This window comes from Stegodyphus dumicola, chromosome 1 (genome assembly GCF_044657685.1).
Source record: "Stegodyphus dumicola isolate Sdum_Otavi_A_Nest chromosome 1, ASM4465768v1".
In the NCBI taxonomy this organism is placed as follows: Eukaryota; Metazoa; Arthropoda; class Arachnida; order Araneae; family Eresidae; genus Stegodyphus; species Stegodyphus dumicola.
In genome coordinates this window covers 13,701,858-13,718,987 of record NC_140768.1, presented here as the reverse complement: position 1 = coordinate 13,718,987, position 17,130 = coordinate 13,701,858, and the positions used below count along the sequence as shown (strand labels likewise).

Here is a 17,130-nt window from a genome sequence, read left to right as displayed (position 1 = left end):
TCACCTATAATTGGTGTTGCGAATCAATTGTTCATTGGTCTAATTAGTTAGCTTTATTAATATTGGCGAAGTCTGCTTATAAAGGGAGCCTGTGAAATCTCTGTTATTGGCTAGTGCTGCTGTGTTAAGATAGGACTTGTGAACTTCTGACCCAGCTTGATCGCTAAACCGATCGCCTCAAAAACAACTGTTTGTCACCGATTAATTTTAGCGATATATTTTCTGCGCGGCAAACTGATAGTTAATCAGTGAAAAAATTCTAAATAAAACATTAGTACGTTAAGTATTAGTTATTCGCGCACATTCGAGATATATTGCATGCTTAAAAAACTCTCTGCCTTTTATATGCGACATAGAATCATTATTTATCAGTTTTGTTGAAACCAGTTGTCATCCCGAAACCATGCAGCACTCTTTGCTCTAACTTTCGGAAATAATCTGCCTGGTGTCTGTTTTTAACAGAATGTTCGAGCTGCTAATGTTAGCGAAACTCATAAAACAGTTATGTAGAAGAACAAACATTAGGAAAACTAGGCTCTTTATCTACCTCAATTCCAATTATCAGGATCGTGTTTTTCCTGGGGAAGAAATAAAATGAAAGTTGTTAATTATTTAATATTGTTAAATATTTACTTGTTTAACCAATGAAAAGTATACATTTTTTAGGAAGCTGGTAGTATTATTCGAATCAGTTTGGTATTCATATAGGATATCAACTATCATATAAATTCATGTAATATATATACATATATATATATATATATATATATATATATAAAGTTTGCAAAACACACTACTTAACATCACTTCGTTTGGCAATGCTTCTCCACTCCCCAAAAACAAATATAGTTGGTAAGTTAATTTAAAGCTCACTATTTACTTGCCTTTTCAGTATTATTTAAGTGTAATTTATGTATTATTTTTAATAATTATAGATAATGTCTAGTTTCTTTTTAATTTATATGCATAATTCGTGTCGGGGAAGTTTCTGTAGGCAAGAGTTTCTAAATTACTATGTTTTTCTAAAAATTTGGTTTTCTACTCTTATATATTAATTTTTTAATTTTAATTCTAGTCTTTTAATTCCTAATTTCCCAAAATTCCACTTGTTTAATTTTTTTTTTAGTATTTCACAACATTTGGTATTACTTTTGGTTTTGACTTTTACTCTTGTCTACAGGGACGACGGAACACGAATTGAATGATTGAAGAGTTAGGTTTGGAGGCAACTTCCCCTTGATAAGTCTATCTCCTGCCTACTCAACAATCATTCACTTATGCATTTTTATAAATACATTTTTTAGGATTAAATAAATTCTGGAATTTTATATTTATACATGAATTTTGATACTTGCACTTGATTTACATATGCTTTCAGAATTTAAATGATATTGTAGATTAGTTCGCAACAATAATTAACTATATATATGTTTGCATTAAATTTCATTTAAATTTATTAACTTTGAATTTTTTTTTTACGAATGGAGAATATTTGTTAAATTCATATATATATATATACTTATGTATATATACATAATATGAATTATAAGAGAAGACTTCAGACATCAAATTTTGAATAGCGTAGTCCTCCACTCAAATATGGGCATCTGGAAACCTAAATTTGGAATTTGTTTTATTATGTATTTCGTATTTTGTAATATTTTATAACGAGTTTTTTATTAAGAAACTGGACGATTCCAAAGCGAGCAATGGCAACACTGTACGGGAGGGTGTGGGGAACATTTTTATCTTTAGCGCACAGTGTGTGCATCGGAAGTTCTAATGATATGCTCTTTTTAAATAGTTTGTGATATTGCTGCTGAAATGAATGTTGTGGTTTAAGTGCGAAAAACGTGATATTTAATAAATTAAGGTGCATTTAATTACGGCAAAGCACACTAGGGCTATCTGCCTAAGGGGAGGGATGCCTTTCGTGGAGGACTTTCTAAGGGAAACTGGCTCGTATACACGTTACACATGGGGAAAACCACGAAAACACCCATGCAGCCAGCCCGTTCGCGGGATTCGAACCTCGGACCGAACTACCAGTGTTCAGCGACTTTACCGCTCGGCCGCTGGTGGGCTACTAATAAATAAAGGTAACACGCAAAAATTTAAAAATCGCTCCTTTGGGCGTAGTATGAATTCTGGAATCTGGAAGCTTTCTGATTTTTTTCATTCCTTTTTTTTTTTTCTTTCTTTTTTTTTTTTTTAATAATATTTATAGTTGATCTCGGAGTGTTGAAAGCTGAAGAATGTCAGTGCTGGGTAATAGAACTCCATGACCCAATATCCAGAATCTCTTTCATTTTATTTTCTTCAGATTTGCTTTTGTTTTGTGTTATAATAAATGACTTTGCATGATGTAAATTTAATGAAATTAAATTATGTATCTCTTTATTTTCAACAGTACCCAAGGACTGTGAGTTTCCTTCAAAATGGACTGGCACTTGGTTTCAGAAAGGAGTCCATCCGCCCATCAAAATTGAGAAAGATATATTCTCCTTCAAGGGAAAATGCCTTGCAGCTGATAGTCACATGTTCTACATTGAAGATGCGTAAGTTTTGTTTATTGATTTAACACATGTTTGAAAACACTCTCTGCTAATAAGTAAAATCATCCCTTGCAAACTGCCTCGGAAAAAGTGCTCAAAACCTACCTGGAAAAATAAGACTTTGTTTTATATTGCAAAACATTTTCAGTTTGCATCAGATTTCCCCTTTAGATTGCTCACTTACGGAAGTGACTGCTTACCATGAAAAATGTTAGATAGCGTTTGACACTTGGATCTTTAAGGATTCCTTAATATAATCAAAGCGTTTGTCTACTGGTTAGTTCTTATACTACATTGACAAGACTATGTAGTATAATCATTTTTCAAATGTAAGCTTAGCTTGCAATAAAAATGCTCGCTGCTACACATGAGAAAATTCAGTCTCCTTTTAAATTAGCAAAACAGCTAGAGTAAATGCTTCGATCAACAACGTTTTCAATTATTTAAAAACAATTAGGCGTCAGTTTTGTGGCTGGTATACCTTTGTTGTGACTTATCTCACTTGGCTTAATGTAACATCAGATCAAGTCCATGAATTTTATCGTGACGAGGAACGCAGGATTGCATCTGTCATTGTTATGGACTTGTCCTTGTTGTGACTTACCTCACTTGTCTAAGAGTAACATCATAACTAATCCACCAAATCCGGGGCAAGAAAGGCAAAACTGCGTCTGTCGTTTCCAAGAGCCTTGATCATCATGCTAGTGACAGTAAGAGTTTGTTGAGATCCGTCCCCAATTTTGTTCGAGGGTAAGGTTTTCCACACTTCTTTCCCCACGATGAATCTCTCGAGAGGACGTTCGGCTCGCTGCATATTTAGGGTGCCCCTATGCGGCGCAGAACACTGTGGCTTGGAACTTGGACAAATTAACTCTTTGAAGACAGTAACGCTCCAGACGGTCTCTCATTCAAACGACCACAACTGCCCAAAACGGCCGAAATTCCGATGTTGTTTTCTTCCCTCCCCTAAGGTCTGCAGTAGCAGGTGCAGTTTCCCCAAATGCATCGTATCAGTTTATTGCAGACATCTTGTCCTAAAAGGATTTATTTGTGGTTTCTTATCTTTATTGCTTAGGAAACAGACAGGATGCCATTTGAAATCTTCACTCTTCTTTGTGCGTTAATGGATGGGGAAGGGAGGGGAGGAAATTACTGTGACTCTCGAAAACGTTTTCGGGCGGTTCGGTATTCTATGCGTACAGGTTAGCGAAGACTTCGCTTTCGGAGTTAAAGATGATGAGCGAAATGATGGTTTTTGGTGAGTTCCATCGCAGCTCTGATACAGTAAGAATCGGGACGGTTTTCATCACTTTAATCGATTATATCAGAATTGCCAATACTTAGCTATTCGTGAAAGATTTTATGCTAAAAGCGTATTGAAGTTTCAGAGTAAAATTCAAGAATGCAGCTGGACACCAGTGGGTATGTCATAGTGGGAAAAATTTCAAAAGTGTGCTTGTATGCCTACGATTACGCTATACTCCAAGTAAAACTCCAACTGTGTTTTCCTTTATAATCGAAAGAAAAGAAAACTCTGTTGATGTTTTGAAACTAGTAGTAATTGCAGAACGTTTAGTGATTTACCAGAAATAAAGCTTTATCACGTCTGCAGAAAATCGAGAGGGAATCGAAAGGAGGATGTACTACTGACTGGCCTACGAATTGGTCACTGCTGTAACGAAAGTTCTAGATCAAAGTCGAATCACTCATAATCCAAAAGACGAGATGCATGGCCTGGAGGGTTTTCCATAAATTTTAATTAAACTTAATATTTACATATATACAATGTAGGCTAAAATGCCTGAATCGAATATTTAATGCTCAAAAGGTAAGAACTGAATAGTTCCAGCTAAAATCTCAATCGAATTCTATTGCGTAGTGCATCGAAATTCTACCTTCAAGAAGACGAATATGTTTTCAAGTCACGTGTTCAGAAGGGGAAAGGTTAAGTAAGCCAATAGATGGACTCCTAACGCCATCTCTTGGCGATATCAAAGAATATTCCTTAACACTGCAAACTGATACAACAGTATCTCTTGAAAGGATACAATGAGCCTATTTGTGGCACTTGCAGCGTTCCCGTTTCAGGCAATCACATTTTAACCTGCTGTTCTGCTTTCAGTCAGAAACGTTAATATCATTTTAAATCTACGAATGTTAACTTCACCGAATGTTAACAGATCTCATTGGAAGAAACCCTCACATCAACCTCATAAGATTTTTTAAAAGACATCTCTTTTTACTATATGATTTGAACTGCATTTTATCCTGCTCTACCTGTTGCTAGAGCATTTCTCAGTCATTTCTCCATGTCTTTATCTCATTGGAATAAACCCCCCATCAACCTGATAAGATTTTTAAAAGACATCTCTTTCTACCATATGATTTAAAGTTATTTTCCGTTTATCCTGCTCTACCTGTTGCTAGAGCATTCCTCATTTCTCCATGCCTTCATCACCATTTCAGGTTTATTTCATCAATTAATTTGATACAGCGTGTTTGTGCATCTTGAATTTTATTCACCATTTGTCTGGCGCATAATAACCCCTCGAGGGTTTTGTGCTGTTAAAAAATCAAGCAACGGACCAACCGATTAAACATTCCTTTGTGATTTTGTAGAGTAATTAGGTTAATTGGAAGCAGAAAAGATGAAAAATATGCAACCGCCTTCGCCGGGAATCGAACCACGGACCTCTGGAATACCGGCCCAGTGTGCTACCGTTACACCACGAAGGCACGCTAGGGAAGTGGGAAAAATATCTTATAATTTCTCACCGTCTAGGTGTACTCTATCTCTCCTGAAAGTTTGCCACCTCTGTACTGATATACCCTGTATATTTCCACACTACTATTTTCTTCAATTAAATAAATTAATAACTATGATTTATATTTCATGCAAATATTTGAATTATTTTGCACCTATACTGTACAATCTGTCTATTCTTATTAAAGTGTATGCACCAGTCTGTTTTTAGAATGCTTCGTAAAATATCAGCCTTCTTACTCATCAGGACGTACATAATTCTTTGCTGCTCCAAAATTCTAGAAAGAAAATGTTTGCTTTAATAAATCAATATTTATGACTGAATAAAAAATTACTAAATCAAAAATGCTAAAATGCTCTTTAATATTTTAAACGCAGGAAAAATGGAACGAATAAAATGAATATAAAATAAAAACCCTTAAGTAAATTTACTTAAAAATTTTCAGAAAACGGAATTTTTTATTTTTTATTTCCTCCCCCTCTTCCTATGACTCTCGGCAGAAACTGGGTTAATGACATTCGGTTGTCATCTATGGAAGAAAAGAATGTACAAGGATTAAAGAGCATTTGAAAACGACCCTCTTTTCGTTATCTAGGGCATCACATACATCACCCCGTTCTGGACCGTGCACAAAAGAGTGGTCTGGGCGGAACATCTCCCCCCCTTGAAAGATGACTTCAGGGAGAAGACATTGAAATACGGCCAAAGGGTAAAAAGAAATTTGCCCCACTGAAGCACAGTAAAAGGGATTGTATTTCGAGCTCCACTAATCATTGCGAATGAAAGAGTTTATACAAGATCCGTATATAAATTTTAGGTATCCCCTTTCAGAATTGCTTCTTGACTTAATCGTCTGTGTTCTTCATTAAGAAACTTGTAGATATTATATAAAAATCTAACAGCTTTTATTATGTGTGCATGAAATTAAACGGTTTCGGCCTTGATTGTGGCGGATTTATGAACAGAGTAATAACAGTAGGTTTTTGATTAACCTATCTCGTGCAGTATTCACAGCTTAACGTCGGTTTAAAGCTAAGAGTAGTACCGATAATACGGATGTTTGTGGTTCTACAATGACAGTTTATTAGATCAAAATTGCATAAGGCGAAAGCTGTTTTTTCGTGCTTATTGAATGGATTGACAAAAAAAGTCATATCATAATTTTGCTGTCTAAAATTTTTAGCCAACACGGGAGGGGGGCAATTTGCCCAAAAGGGCTATTAATTTGGTGTCCGCCGATAACATCGCGGCAAAATCATCGCGGGCGAAAACGTCGCGGAGAAAACAACGCAAGGCGAAAACGTCGTGCTACAAAACATCGTGGGAGAAAACATCGCAAAGAGAAAACACCGCAGTTCGAAAACATCGTGGTACAAATCATCGTCGTCGAAAATAAAGCGGTTCAAAAACTTCGCAGTTTAAAAACATCGTGATCGAATATATCGCGGTAAAAAATAAAGTATCGACAAATCATCGCAGGACGATAACATCGCAGACTTGCTTTTTTCAGGCTTTAATAATCGTAAATGGATATTTCCATAATGATTTGTAAGCGCAAAATGGAAAGAAAGATAATTTTTACTTTCATATTTTTTATTAACTAATAAATTTTTGCTGAAAAAGTAAGAAGGAAGTTTAATACTTAACACTAAACTAAAGCAGAACAAGAAATAATTTTCATTATAAGAGTATTAGATTTATAAAAGGGAAGAAAATAATCTCATAATAAGCAATTTTTTATAGATAAGGTCATGCAGTTACGTAGTTTCCTTTTTCTAAACATTTTTAGATTATACTTTTAATGAAAAATTACCAGTAAAAACTTTATAAAAAATGATTTATTAATGACCTTTGTTAGTAAACTATGTCAGTTTAAAATTCTTTTAAGTGCTATAAGTTGCCTTAATTTTCTATGCTAAAATTTCCTTCTTACTTTTTCAGCAAAAATTTATTAGTTAATAAAAAATATGAAAGTAAAAATTATCCTTCTTTCCATCTTGCGCTCACAAATCATTATGAAAATATCCATTTACAATTATTAAAGCCTGAAAAAAGCATGTCTGCGATGTTATCGTCATGCGATGATTTGTAGATACTTTATTTTTTACAACGATATTTTCGACGACGATGTTTTTAAACTGCGAAATTTTTGAACCGCTTTATTTTGGACGACGATATTTTGTATCACGATGTTTTAGAATTGCGATGTTTTCTCTTAGCGATGTTTTCTCCCACGATGTCTTGTATCATGACGTTTTCGCCTTGCGTTGTTTTCTCCGCGACGTTTTCGTCCGCGATGTTTTTGCCGCGATGTTTTCGGCTGTAACCATTAATTTCGTTTTCGCATTTTGCGTTGTCTCACTATAAATGTTTGAATCACTCTTCAAGTTGTTGCCAACAAATATTAGAGCGTTGCATTATATTAAAAAATAAATAATGAATAATCTGCTTGAATGTATGTATTCTCTCGCATTGTGAAAAGCAGGCATTACCTAGAGACATCAAATTTTGAATAACGTAGACTTCCATTCAAATATGGTCATGTGGGGGCCAAATTTGCAATTTCTTTTAGTATCTATTTCACGTTTCGAGAACCTTTAAGGGATGTTTCGTCCAAAAGGCTATTAATTCCGTTTCTGCATTTACCGTCACTATAAAGGGCGAGTCACTTTCAAATTGTTGCCACTAAACGTTATCGCCCAGTGTAATACATTTAAGGGGTATAAGAAACCCCTATACCGACACTGTTAAATTGGCCATTTTCGATATACCTTTTCTCAAACTCTGCTATAGATACAAGCTTGAAATTTTTTCTGTAATTAAAGCATATACCTATTTGATTATACCGAAATGAGCTTTTGAAACATTTTGAATTTTAGAGTAAATTACAGAATATTTTGTTAGGCATAGTAAAATTTAGCACTTTTCTCACACAAAAAAATTAATTTTTTTTCTAAGTTTATCACAAAAAGCTCATTTCACTAAATATTAGGGAACCTAATAAATAAGCCATAAAAAGTTTAGGCATCTGTGAGCAGTAGTTCCTGAGAAAAGGTACATCGAGTATAAAAAAATCACGTTTGGAGAAAAACGTGTTTTTATGTAAAAATCCTCATTGATCAAAGCAGTAGATGACAAATTAAAACTATATTTTTTACAGTTCTAATTTTCATGGAGATTAAAGAATGGTATTTTTAGAAAGATAAAAGTGTAGAGAATTTGAAAATGCAAAAATCCGAAATCACTATTTTTTGAAGATTTTAGGGTTCCAACACCCCTTAAATATATTAAATAATAAAGAATCTGCATAAATGTATGTATGTTTCTCGCATTGTGATGAAACAACGGTGCCTAGAGCCATCGAATTTTGAATAACGTAATCCTCTACCCGAATATGACCATCTGGAAGCCCTAATTTGCAAATTTTTTTATTATCTGTTGATTAAAACTTTCGCGAATTTTTGATTAATAAAACGAACGATTTAAAAGCGAGCAGTGGCAACACTACGTGAAAATAAAATTTATCTCCAGCGCTCGAAACTGTGTATGGGAAATTCTAAAAATGTACTCATTTTAAAATTATCTTGCGATATTGCTAATAACTGAAATCTGAAGTGCGAAGAATGCGATATATAATAAATAAAGGCAAAAACACAAACCGCTAAAAAAAGTCCCTCTGTTCGTAATGTAAAACTTGAAAGCTTTAATTTTTTTCTTAAATTATAAATTCAACAATTTCAAAATGTTCCATTAACATCAACGTTGCGTTCATCTTCCAAGCACGGATATTTTATGCTCGACGTTTCTCTTTTTGCGATATTGCTGTTGAATTAAATTTTATGCTTACGCTTCTTTGGGCGTAATATAAAATCTGAAATCTTTCAATTAAATATATTAATTAATGGTTTAATTATATTTACTGTATATTTTGTCGTATAACGCGAACGTATAACAAATGAGATCAACATTTACAGGTGCGCTTTGCGCGGCTGGATGCAAAAATTATAAATGTTAAAATAAGGAAAAATGAACATACAAAAATTTTATTTCTACATGACATAACATACTTTTAATAGTTTAAGTTAAGTGTAGAACAGTTTAAGTTATTTTACGCCATAGATGTTATAATGTCACTTCATCTAGATAAGAAAAACTTATTCATTAAAAGCATAAGGTATTTCTCAGGCCGTCTTAGCATACCTTCGTGGTGTAATGGAAAGCACACTCGGCGCGTATTCGAGAGGTCCGAGATTCGAATCCCGACGAAGGCATTGCTCATTCTTCAGTGCTCCAAGAAATTTCTAATTTCTCTACAGTGGCGCCCGAACTAAAAAAAAAAAATGTTGTGGATGATGATTCTTCCCCAGCAAAAGTTGTTGATTGGGTTCCCTAATTTCCAGTCGCCCTTTAAAAGGGGAAGTATATAAGGTATTTCTCCCGCTTTCTTAGCATGCCTTCGTGGTGTAATGGTCAGCACACTCGGCGCGCATTCGAGAGGTCGAGATTCGAATCCCGGCGAGGGCACTGCTCAATTTCCATGTCTGATTCTTTGAAATAACCTAATATTTGTACGAAACTAAACAAAATGTGTAAAATTTTACTTTAAATAAAAATTTTTATTAAATGTTTAGAACTTTTGAGTCAGTTGAAATACGACAAATTAAGTGATAAAAAATACTTAAAATTTAAAACTGTACCTTGATCATAAAGCTGTAACTCGGATGGTTACAAGTTTTACATGAGTCATATGCGTATTTCGGATTAGATTTAGGAAAACAAAACAAGGTGGCAACGAAAAATGAATTTTTCGAACTTGTCCTTATTGACCAGTGAAGTCAACAATGTAAGGATAAAGCGAAAGATTGCAAGCAGCACACATGTCGTATCTCTTGCAGAATAAAACTGTCCAAATAGACGTCATTGTCGGTAATGATAACAGCTCCCGCAAAAAGATTGAAAAGAATACCTCAGTAAGGAAAAAAAAAAAAAAAAAAAAAAAAAAAAAAAAAAAAAAACCTCTCCGATAGTCTCTCAGAAACTATCAACGACTGATCCTGAGTAAGAAGAAAGGGGAAAAAAATATTCGAGAGAATAAAATTCTCTTTCATTCGATGCTCTATCTTGATTGAAGTTGCCAGCAAATAGAATTAAACTTCCTTAGACTCATTGCGAGAGAACTAGCGAAAACGAAGCGCTTCTAAATAGCATAGAGGTTTTTAACTTTTTTTTTTTTTTTTTTCCTTACAGTTATTAAGCGAGTGTTGAGCTGTTATCTCTATAGACGTCAGTTCTAAGCGAAATTCCTTTGCGGATTCCAAATTCTTTTCACGTTTCATTTCCCATCGCGTTATAAAACAGACTCGAGTAAAAAGCTTTCAGAAATATCTGTGATATACTTTGAAATGCGGTGTTGCTTGGGCTTTGGATTTTGAGATCTTAGCCTTAATCTTTCATAAAAACATCCAGAGTAGCTTTTCCACTCACGTTCTATATTACTTGACCATGAGATTTGCTTTTTTGTGTTTAGCACTTCAACACTTCTTTTGTGCAGCAATTTAAAGACTGAGTCTTATTTTGCTTCTTTATCCGCTGCAAGCAAATTCAGCAGAACGTTTTTATTGAATTTTTATAACAAAAAAATAAATTTTAAAATATAGTCACCAAATAAATAATCTTGTTGTTGTAACTTACCTAATTTTTCTGGAAGTAACATAAATAGAAGCCCACAAAATTAATCGTCGCAAGGCGTTGAAGATTGCGCCTGTTGTTGGCATGAGCCTTGAGCAACAACATATTGAATTAATCGTCGCAAGGCGTTAAAGATTGCGCCTGTTGTTGGCATGAGCCTTGAGCAACAACATATTGAATTAATCGTCGCAAGGCGTTAAAGATTGCGCCTGTTGTTGGCATGAGCCTTGAGCAACAACATATTGAATTAATCGCCGCAAGGCGTTAAAGATTGCGCCTGTTGTTGGCATGAGCCTTGAGCAACAACATATTGAATTAATCGTCGCAAGGCGTTAAAGATTGCGCCTGTTGTTGGCATGAGCCTTGAGCAACAACGTATTGATATGATTTTGCATATTGATATCCGTACTGATATGATATTCGTAAGATTTTGCGCAATTTCGCTCTTACTTTTTATAGAGAGCAACCCGGAAGAACAGGTCGGAGTATCTCCTGTTCCTCTTCCCCTACCAGCAACCTCTCGAGAGGATTTTCGGCTCGCCGCACATTTAGAGTACCACCATTCCGCACAGACATGAAATGGAAGTAGAAGTCCAACGACCTTGAAATTCTGGCAACCACTCTTGCGGGAAATATATTTAGAAAATTATTTATATATTTAGAAACATCCATGCTTTCTCCGGGATTCAAACCCGAGTCCTTCGGACCAAGAACTAACGAGTTAGGTTATGGAGTAGCTTTGCTTAAATAAGCAATTACCTCCACATTAAGAAAAACGGATAAATTAAGAACGAGCAATGGTTAAAGAAACAAGAACTAGAACCGTTACGGGATTAAAGCACCATATTTGAGGGAGCCCTTCGATACAGCGTTCGAAACTACTATCCTGGTTGGCCGGTAAATAATGTTTTATTAATTAAACAAATAGAACATAGCTTAGTTTATGTGCTTACGGCAAAACTTCGAAGGCTACCCGCCTAAGGGGAGGGATGTCTTCGTGGAAGTATTTTTAAGGGGAACTCGCCTGTTACACTTGGGAAAACGACAAAATCCAGCACTTTTGCCGGATTCGAACCTCGGATCGAACTACCAGTGTTCCGCAGCGACTTTACCTCTCGATTGCTGATGGGCAAATAGAACATAGTACTGTAATTTTGACTATGGAAGACATGTAAGGAAACATTGCTGTCTTACGTACAGAGCAGAAAATAACGGAATTCTTAAAAACAAAATTTTTAAAAACGGGAAATAATGATTTTCTTATGTGCAAATTAAATATGGACCAGATTCGTTTATACATTCGAAGACAACCGCTCCCATAAAGAGAAAAATTTAATGTCTTGGCTATTACTAATAAATCCAATCTTTGATGAATTGCGTAAATGTTGTCCTTGAAAGAAGCTCCAACTTCTTGCACTTTCGAAAGCCACAGGAACTCGTCCATCGAAAGTTGAAAGCATTTTACGGTGGTAAAGTAATTGTACACTACGCAAAAAAGGGGGGGGGAGGAAAGGATACAGTTATGTATCTCCGGTTCTACTGACGAATTCAAATTGCATTTTTGACGATTGACGAAATTCAAATTGCATTTTTCATATCTCGAAAGCGCGACTTGGGATATATATTAGATTTGTATATAGCTTCGTTATATTATAGGTATTTTGCCACAAAATCGGACATTTTCTGAAATAACATACGAAATTTTTTTCCATCTTTCGATTCTACGTGTCAAATTATGCGTAAATGTTAAATTTTGTAAAATTTGGTGCGCAATTTACTGAGAAATTAAAAAAAATTATCTTGGCGAATTTTTTTCAGTTTGCGCTAAGAATAATTCACTTAGCGAACTTCTTAATTTATGGCAACCTACTTTTCTTTTCCTTTTTATATTGTGCATGAGACGGGAAAAAGCCACATCGTGCCTGCTTTCAAATAATTTTAAAAAACGCGTAAACCATATTAAATGTTTTTATCGCTTTCAACATATATACCAAATTTCAAAACGTGCCAGTATATAAATTCACGTATATCTTCGTTAATTTTGAGTAGAAAGCTCTAATTTTTTGCAGGCATTCTTATGACTACATATACTTTAAGATAATGGTAAATCTTTTATAGGTTATAATTCAAAGTGTTTTCCGAAAAATTTATGAAAACTATTTAAAAATACAAATTTAAAAAATAAATCATAAAAGAATGGACGAATTCTATTTGGAATGTACCTAAAGTTTCATCTATGAAAGAAGAATTGAAGTAAGTGTAATGAAAAAAGAGATATTAATAAATACTTTCCAAACTGAATTAACATTGAAGAGCTAAAATTTTGAGAGCTCATTTTTACTTGCTTGTACGAAGTAAAAAGGAAGTATTGTAATCGCGAAAAGCTACAGGCAGCATATTTCAACGAAAATATCCACTTTGACCGCTATCGAATGCAATTTAACGATGTTTTTGCGTGATATCTGTACGTAAGAACAGAATAAAAGACTCTTTTCCTCCAAAACAACTAAAAAACTGCTTTAAAATGAATTCTGAAGATAATTTTTCGTGGCGTCTTTACGAACGTGTGTACGTACGTATCTCGCATAACTCAAAAACGAGTAGCCTCAGAACGTTGCAATTTTATATATAAGACAACTATAACATGTAGATGTGCACCTCGTATTTCGGTTTCAATCGGCCGCGCCAAACGTATATAAATATATTTATAAATATATACGCTCTGTTACCCGGTTCAGTGATTTCAGTTTCTTTACTCTTAGATGATTGTAAATTGTACATTTTTTGCTTTAAAAAGGATTGAATTATGATGTTTTTATCTTCCGGTTAAGGATTTTATGCTTTTAGTAAATCTGTGTGCAATATTTTTAGAATTATCAACAATTTTAAAATTGTTTAAGTGCCGCTAAGCCTAATTTGATGGCGGCCATTGCTCTTGTTTACATTTGAAACAGCTGAGTAGCGGATTTGTTACCAATCTAGAGAAACTTAGCTTCGCAACAAGAAAGATAACGCCTTCATTTATTATTTAAATCATGCTTAATCCTTTCTGGAATTTTTTCGTGGAAATAAGCGTTTAAGATTTACTTCGTAATTTTTAATACATATATTTTGAGTTTTTATGTATTTTTGCCTTGTCGCGAAGTGAAAACTGAATTAATTGAATGAGAAATACTCAATCGTCTGTAAAAAATGGTTTCTTTTTTGTTTTGTTTGCTTAATTTTTTTATACATAGTTCTAGCTTTATTATAGTATTTGAATAGAACATTTGACAACGATTAGATAATTCTTTAAATAATATAAATTTTGTGCATTCTGAGTTATAATATGAACGAAATATAATACTGTTAAGTAAACCTAGCGCCAGAGTGTCGCTATGGTAAACCAAGTGAATTTTAAAGATTGCATTTATTCTATTGTGGTTTATGCGCTGTCGGCGAAATAGGTTTAATTCAATCTAATAAGTTTAAATAAAATGCAAGAAAAAATGCGTATAATTTAATATTCCGTACAAGGAAGTCATGTGGTGTACACATCAGATTTTTTTAAAAACTACTCGTGCGAGTATTACAAAACGTGGCAGACAGTTTGGCGTAATTTGAGTCGTAGAATCAAAATATGGAAAACATTTGGCATGTCATTTGCGAAAAAGTTCTATTTTATGTCAAAATATATAGAACAATGCTATATATAACTCTAATACATATCCTAAATCGCACTTTCGAAACATGAAAAACGCAAGTGGAATTTGGCCTATCGGCCCACTAGAACGGGAATACAGAAATCAAGACCAACTTGCTCATATGCTTTGTGCATTTCTTTGGAGTTGCGAAACATTAGTGCTAAACCCTGAGACAGATATGGCGCCATTTTCAGACGTTTAATGCCGAAACCTGAATAGAACTGTTCAAGTATGGTGCAAACTAATTGCGAATCATTATCGAATAATTCTTTAACGAGGCCCTTGTATTTAAAAATGCCTGTATTTAGAAATGGATTTGAATACCGTCTTAACGAAGCTTTGATAGAATTATCTTTTGATCTTTTAATGAATCACCTACTTTCAAAAATGATCCGCAACTAATAGAAAGAAGGGTTTATATATCTGTTTATTATACCGTTTGGTTATATCGTAACACGTGAACTCCAACTATTTTAGTTGCAAGCAAAATTAGATGTGATATTATTAAGATATCCGGCTGAGTATAATTAATATCATTAACAAATTCGCAGGATTTGACAAATGACTAGTAAGTGCAGATAATGTACTTAAATCGTAAGAAAGAGAGCCTCACAATTAAATTGTTTTCATACGGCAATAAGTGTGATTTTTGTTTAGTCTATGATGTAAATATTCTAGCTAAATTATTAGTCCTTGGAAGCTAGAATACTTAAGAACTGTGTTGTGAATTCTCGCAGATCCTTCGTACGCAAATGAGAAGTCCAAAGAAGGGTTAAATTTACCTTTTATTCCAACTCAAAATATTTCACAGATGGCCTCTGCTCTGACTTAAAGCAAGCCTCCACTTATGCTTTAACTCAAGATAAAAAATAATAAACTAGTTTAATACGAACTAAACTAAAACCAGCTCGAGTTGCACAGAAATAACTAACTGAGTTGGCCCTTATTAGAGATTACTGGAGGATACTACCAGGCACGTAACAATACAGCCAGAAGTCGTTAAGATTAGACTGTTAGTAATGACGTAACTAGAAGGCAGAATACGCTGTTCTAACGCTCTACTAGGCTCTTCTACTGAAGTGACGAAGACATCAACTTAAATACCGGCTTCTGCTTTATTTACATAAAATGCAATCCTGGAAACTCATTCTGGTAGGGAATCGTAGGTAGGAAACAAGAAGGTAAAGGAGAGGCTTGTTCCAAAATTAAAAATAGCTATTAGAAAGTTAGACTAAAACTCTACAACGAAATTAAGTAAATTCATTTATTTTCATAGATAAAAAAATTATCAGTGACGCAATTTATAATATTTATGTAAATATTTATTACATGCACAAACATGTGCAACATGTTATTCAGTCCTAGCAGTTTTGTATTTTACGATCTCCAAATCCGCCCAGACGGTATAGTACTTAGGGAACTGCGCTACCGATGGGCCCGAGCTGGAATCTTGGAAAACGTATGGATGTCTGTAAATATATAGTGTCTGTGCGGCATAGGGAAGCTTCAAAAATGCGGGGAACCGAAAGTCCTGTCCAAAGAGCAGGGGAAGAGGGGGGGAGCCGCTCGGAACCGTTCTTTCCAAGATGCTCTTCATCTCCAGGATGCTTGGGGGGGTTACTGAGAGAAGTCGTAGTGTATGGTGCCAACGACAGACACAATCTTGCACTAGGGCACAGTGAATTTCGTGAGCTTGCCCTGATGTTACTGTCAGACAAGTGAGATAACTCACAAGAACATGAACCCCGAAGAAAAAGAAGCGTAGAATGTAGAATCAGTACTTTTAGTGTTCCCTTATCAGGACTGCTTGATCTTCTAATCTATTTAGGGAACGTCAAATGTTCTGAATGGGAGCAGAAAGTTTACTCAAGCTTATGCTCGCGTATGTGTGAAATGGACAACACAAGCAAGAAGGGTTAACTTTACTCTTTATTCTCCACGATATCACAGGTGCTCCCGGACTTCCGGATACCAAGACCAACCACTTGTGGTCTGAACGTAAAAATATAAGAACTACTAAGTAACTAAATTTAAAATAAGAGCTAATTTTGAATACTTTACACAGATGACTAACACTAAGGTTGGCCATTTAGATTATTACGTATGTAGAACGCAAACTGCGGAAAACTACAATATGTCTTAGATATCAAGAGGACTAAACCTCTGGCCTTAAAGGCCGACAGCAATTGATTGAAAGCTCGCATGAATTACAGTGGCAAGGAGGTTCACTCCCTCCGCATCTAACTCTATTCTTGGCGAAAAGTCACAACTTTAAATATTTAAGCTCCAGCAAATACAATTTTCATAAACAAATTAACTTGTTTATTGTCGCCGGAAGTGGGAAATAAGAGAGGATAGTAAAGTTTTAAAACAAAATTAAACGTTAGTCAAACTTAAGATCCTTACACCCCTTTTTTCCAGTTCACTTTTTAAGAAAAG

The 17,130-nt window shown here is 34.6% G+C and overlaps 1 protein-coding gene across 2 annotated transcripts in view; it reads left to right on the top strand.

The window, feature by feature from the left end:
- The first annotated feature begins 1,813 nt into the window (after window positions 1-1,813).
- The window catches only part of LOC118183910 (uncharacterized), a 204,007-nt gene continuing 188,690 nt past the window's right edge, over window positions 1,814-17,130 (top strand). Inside the window, exon 1 of one of the 2 annotated variants that reach the window (XM_085812905.1) lies at window positions 1,814-2,558. In XM_085812905.1, coding sequence (XP_085669031.1) covers window positions 2,539-2,558 — 20 coding nt within the window. In that variant the 5' untranslated portion in view covers window positions 1,814-2,538. The remainder of the gene's footprint in view (window positions 2,559-17,130) is intronic. The other variant, XM_085812902.1, reaches the window with a different exon arrangement.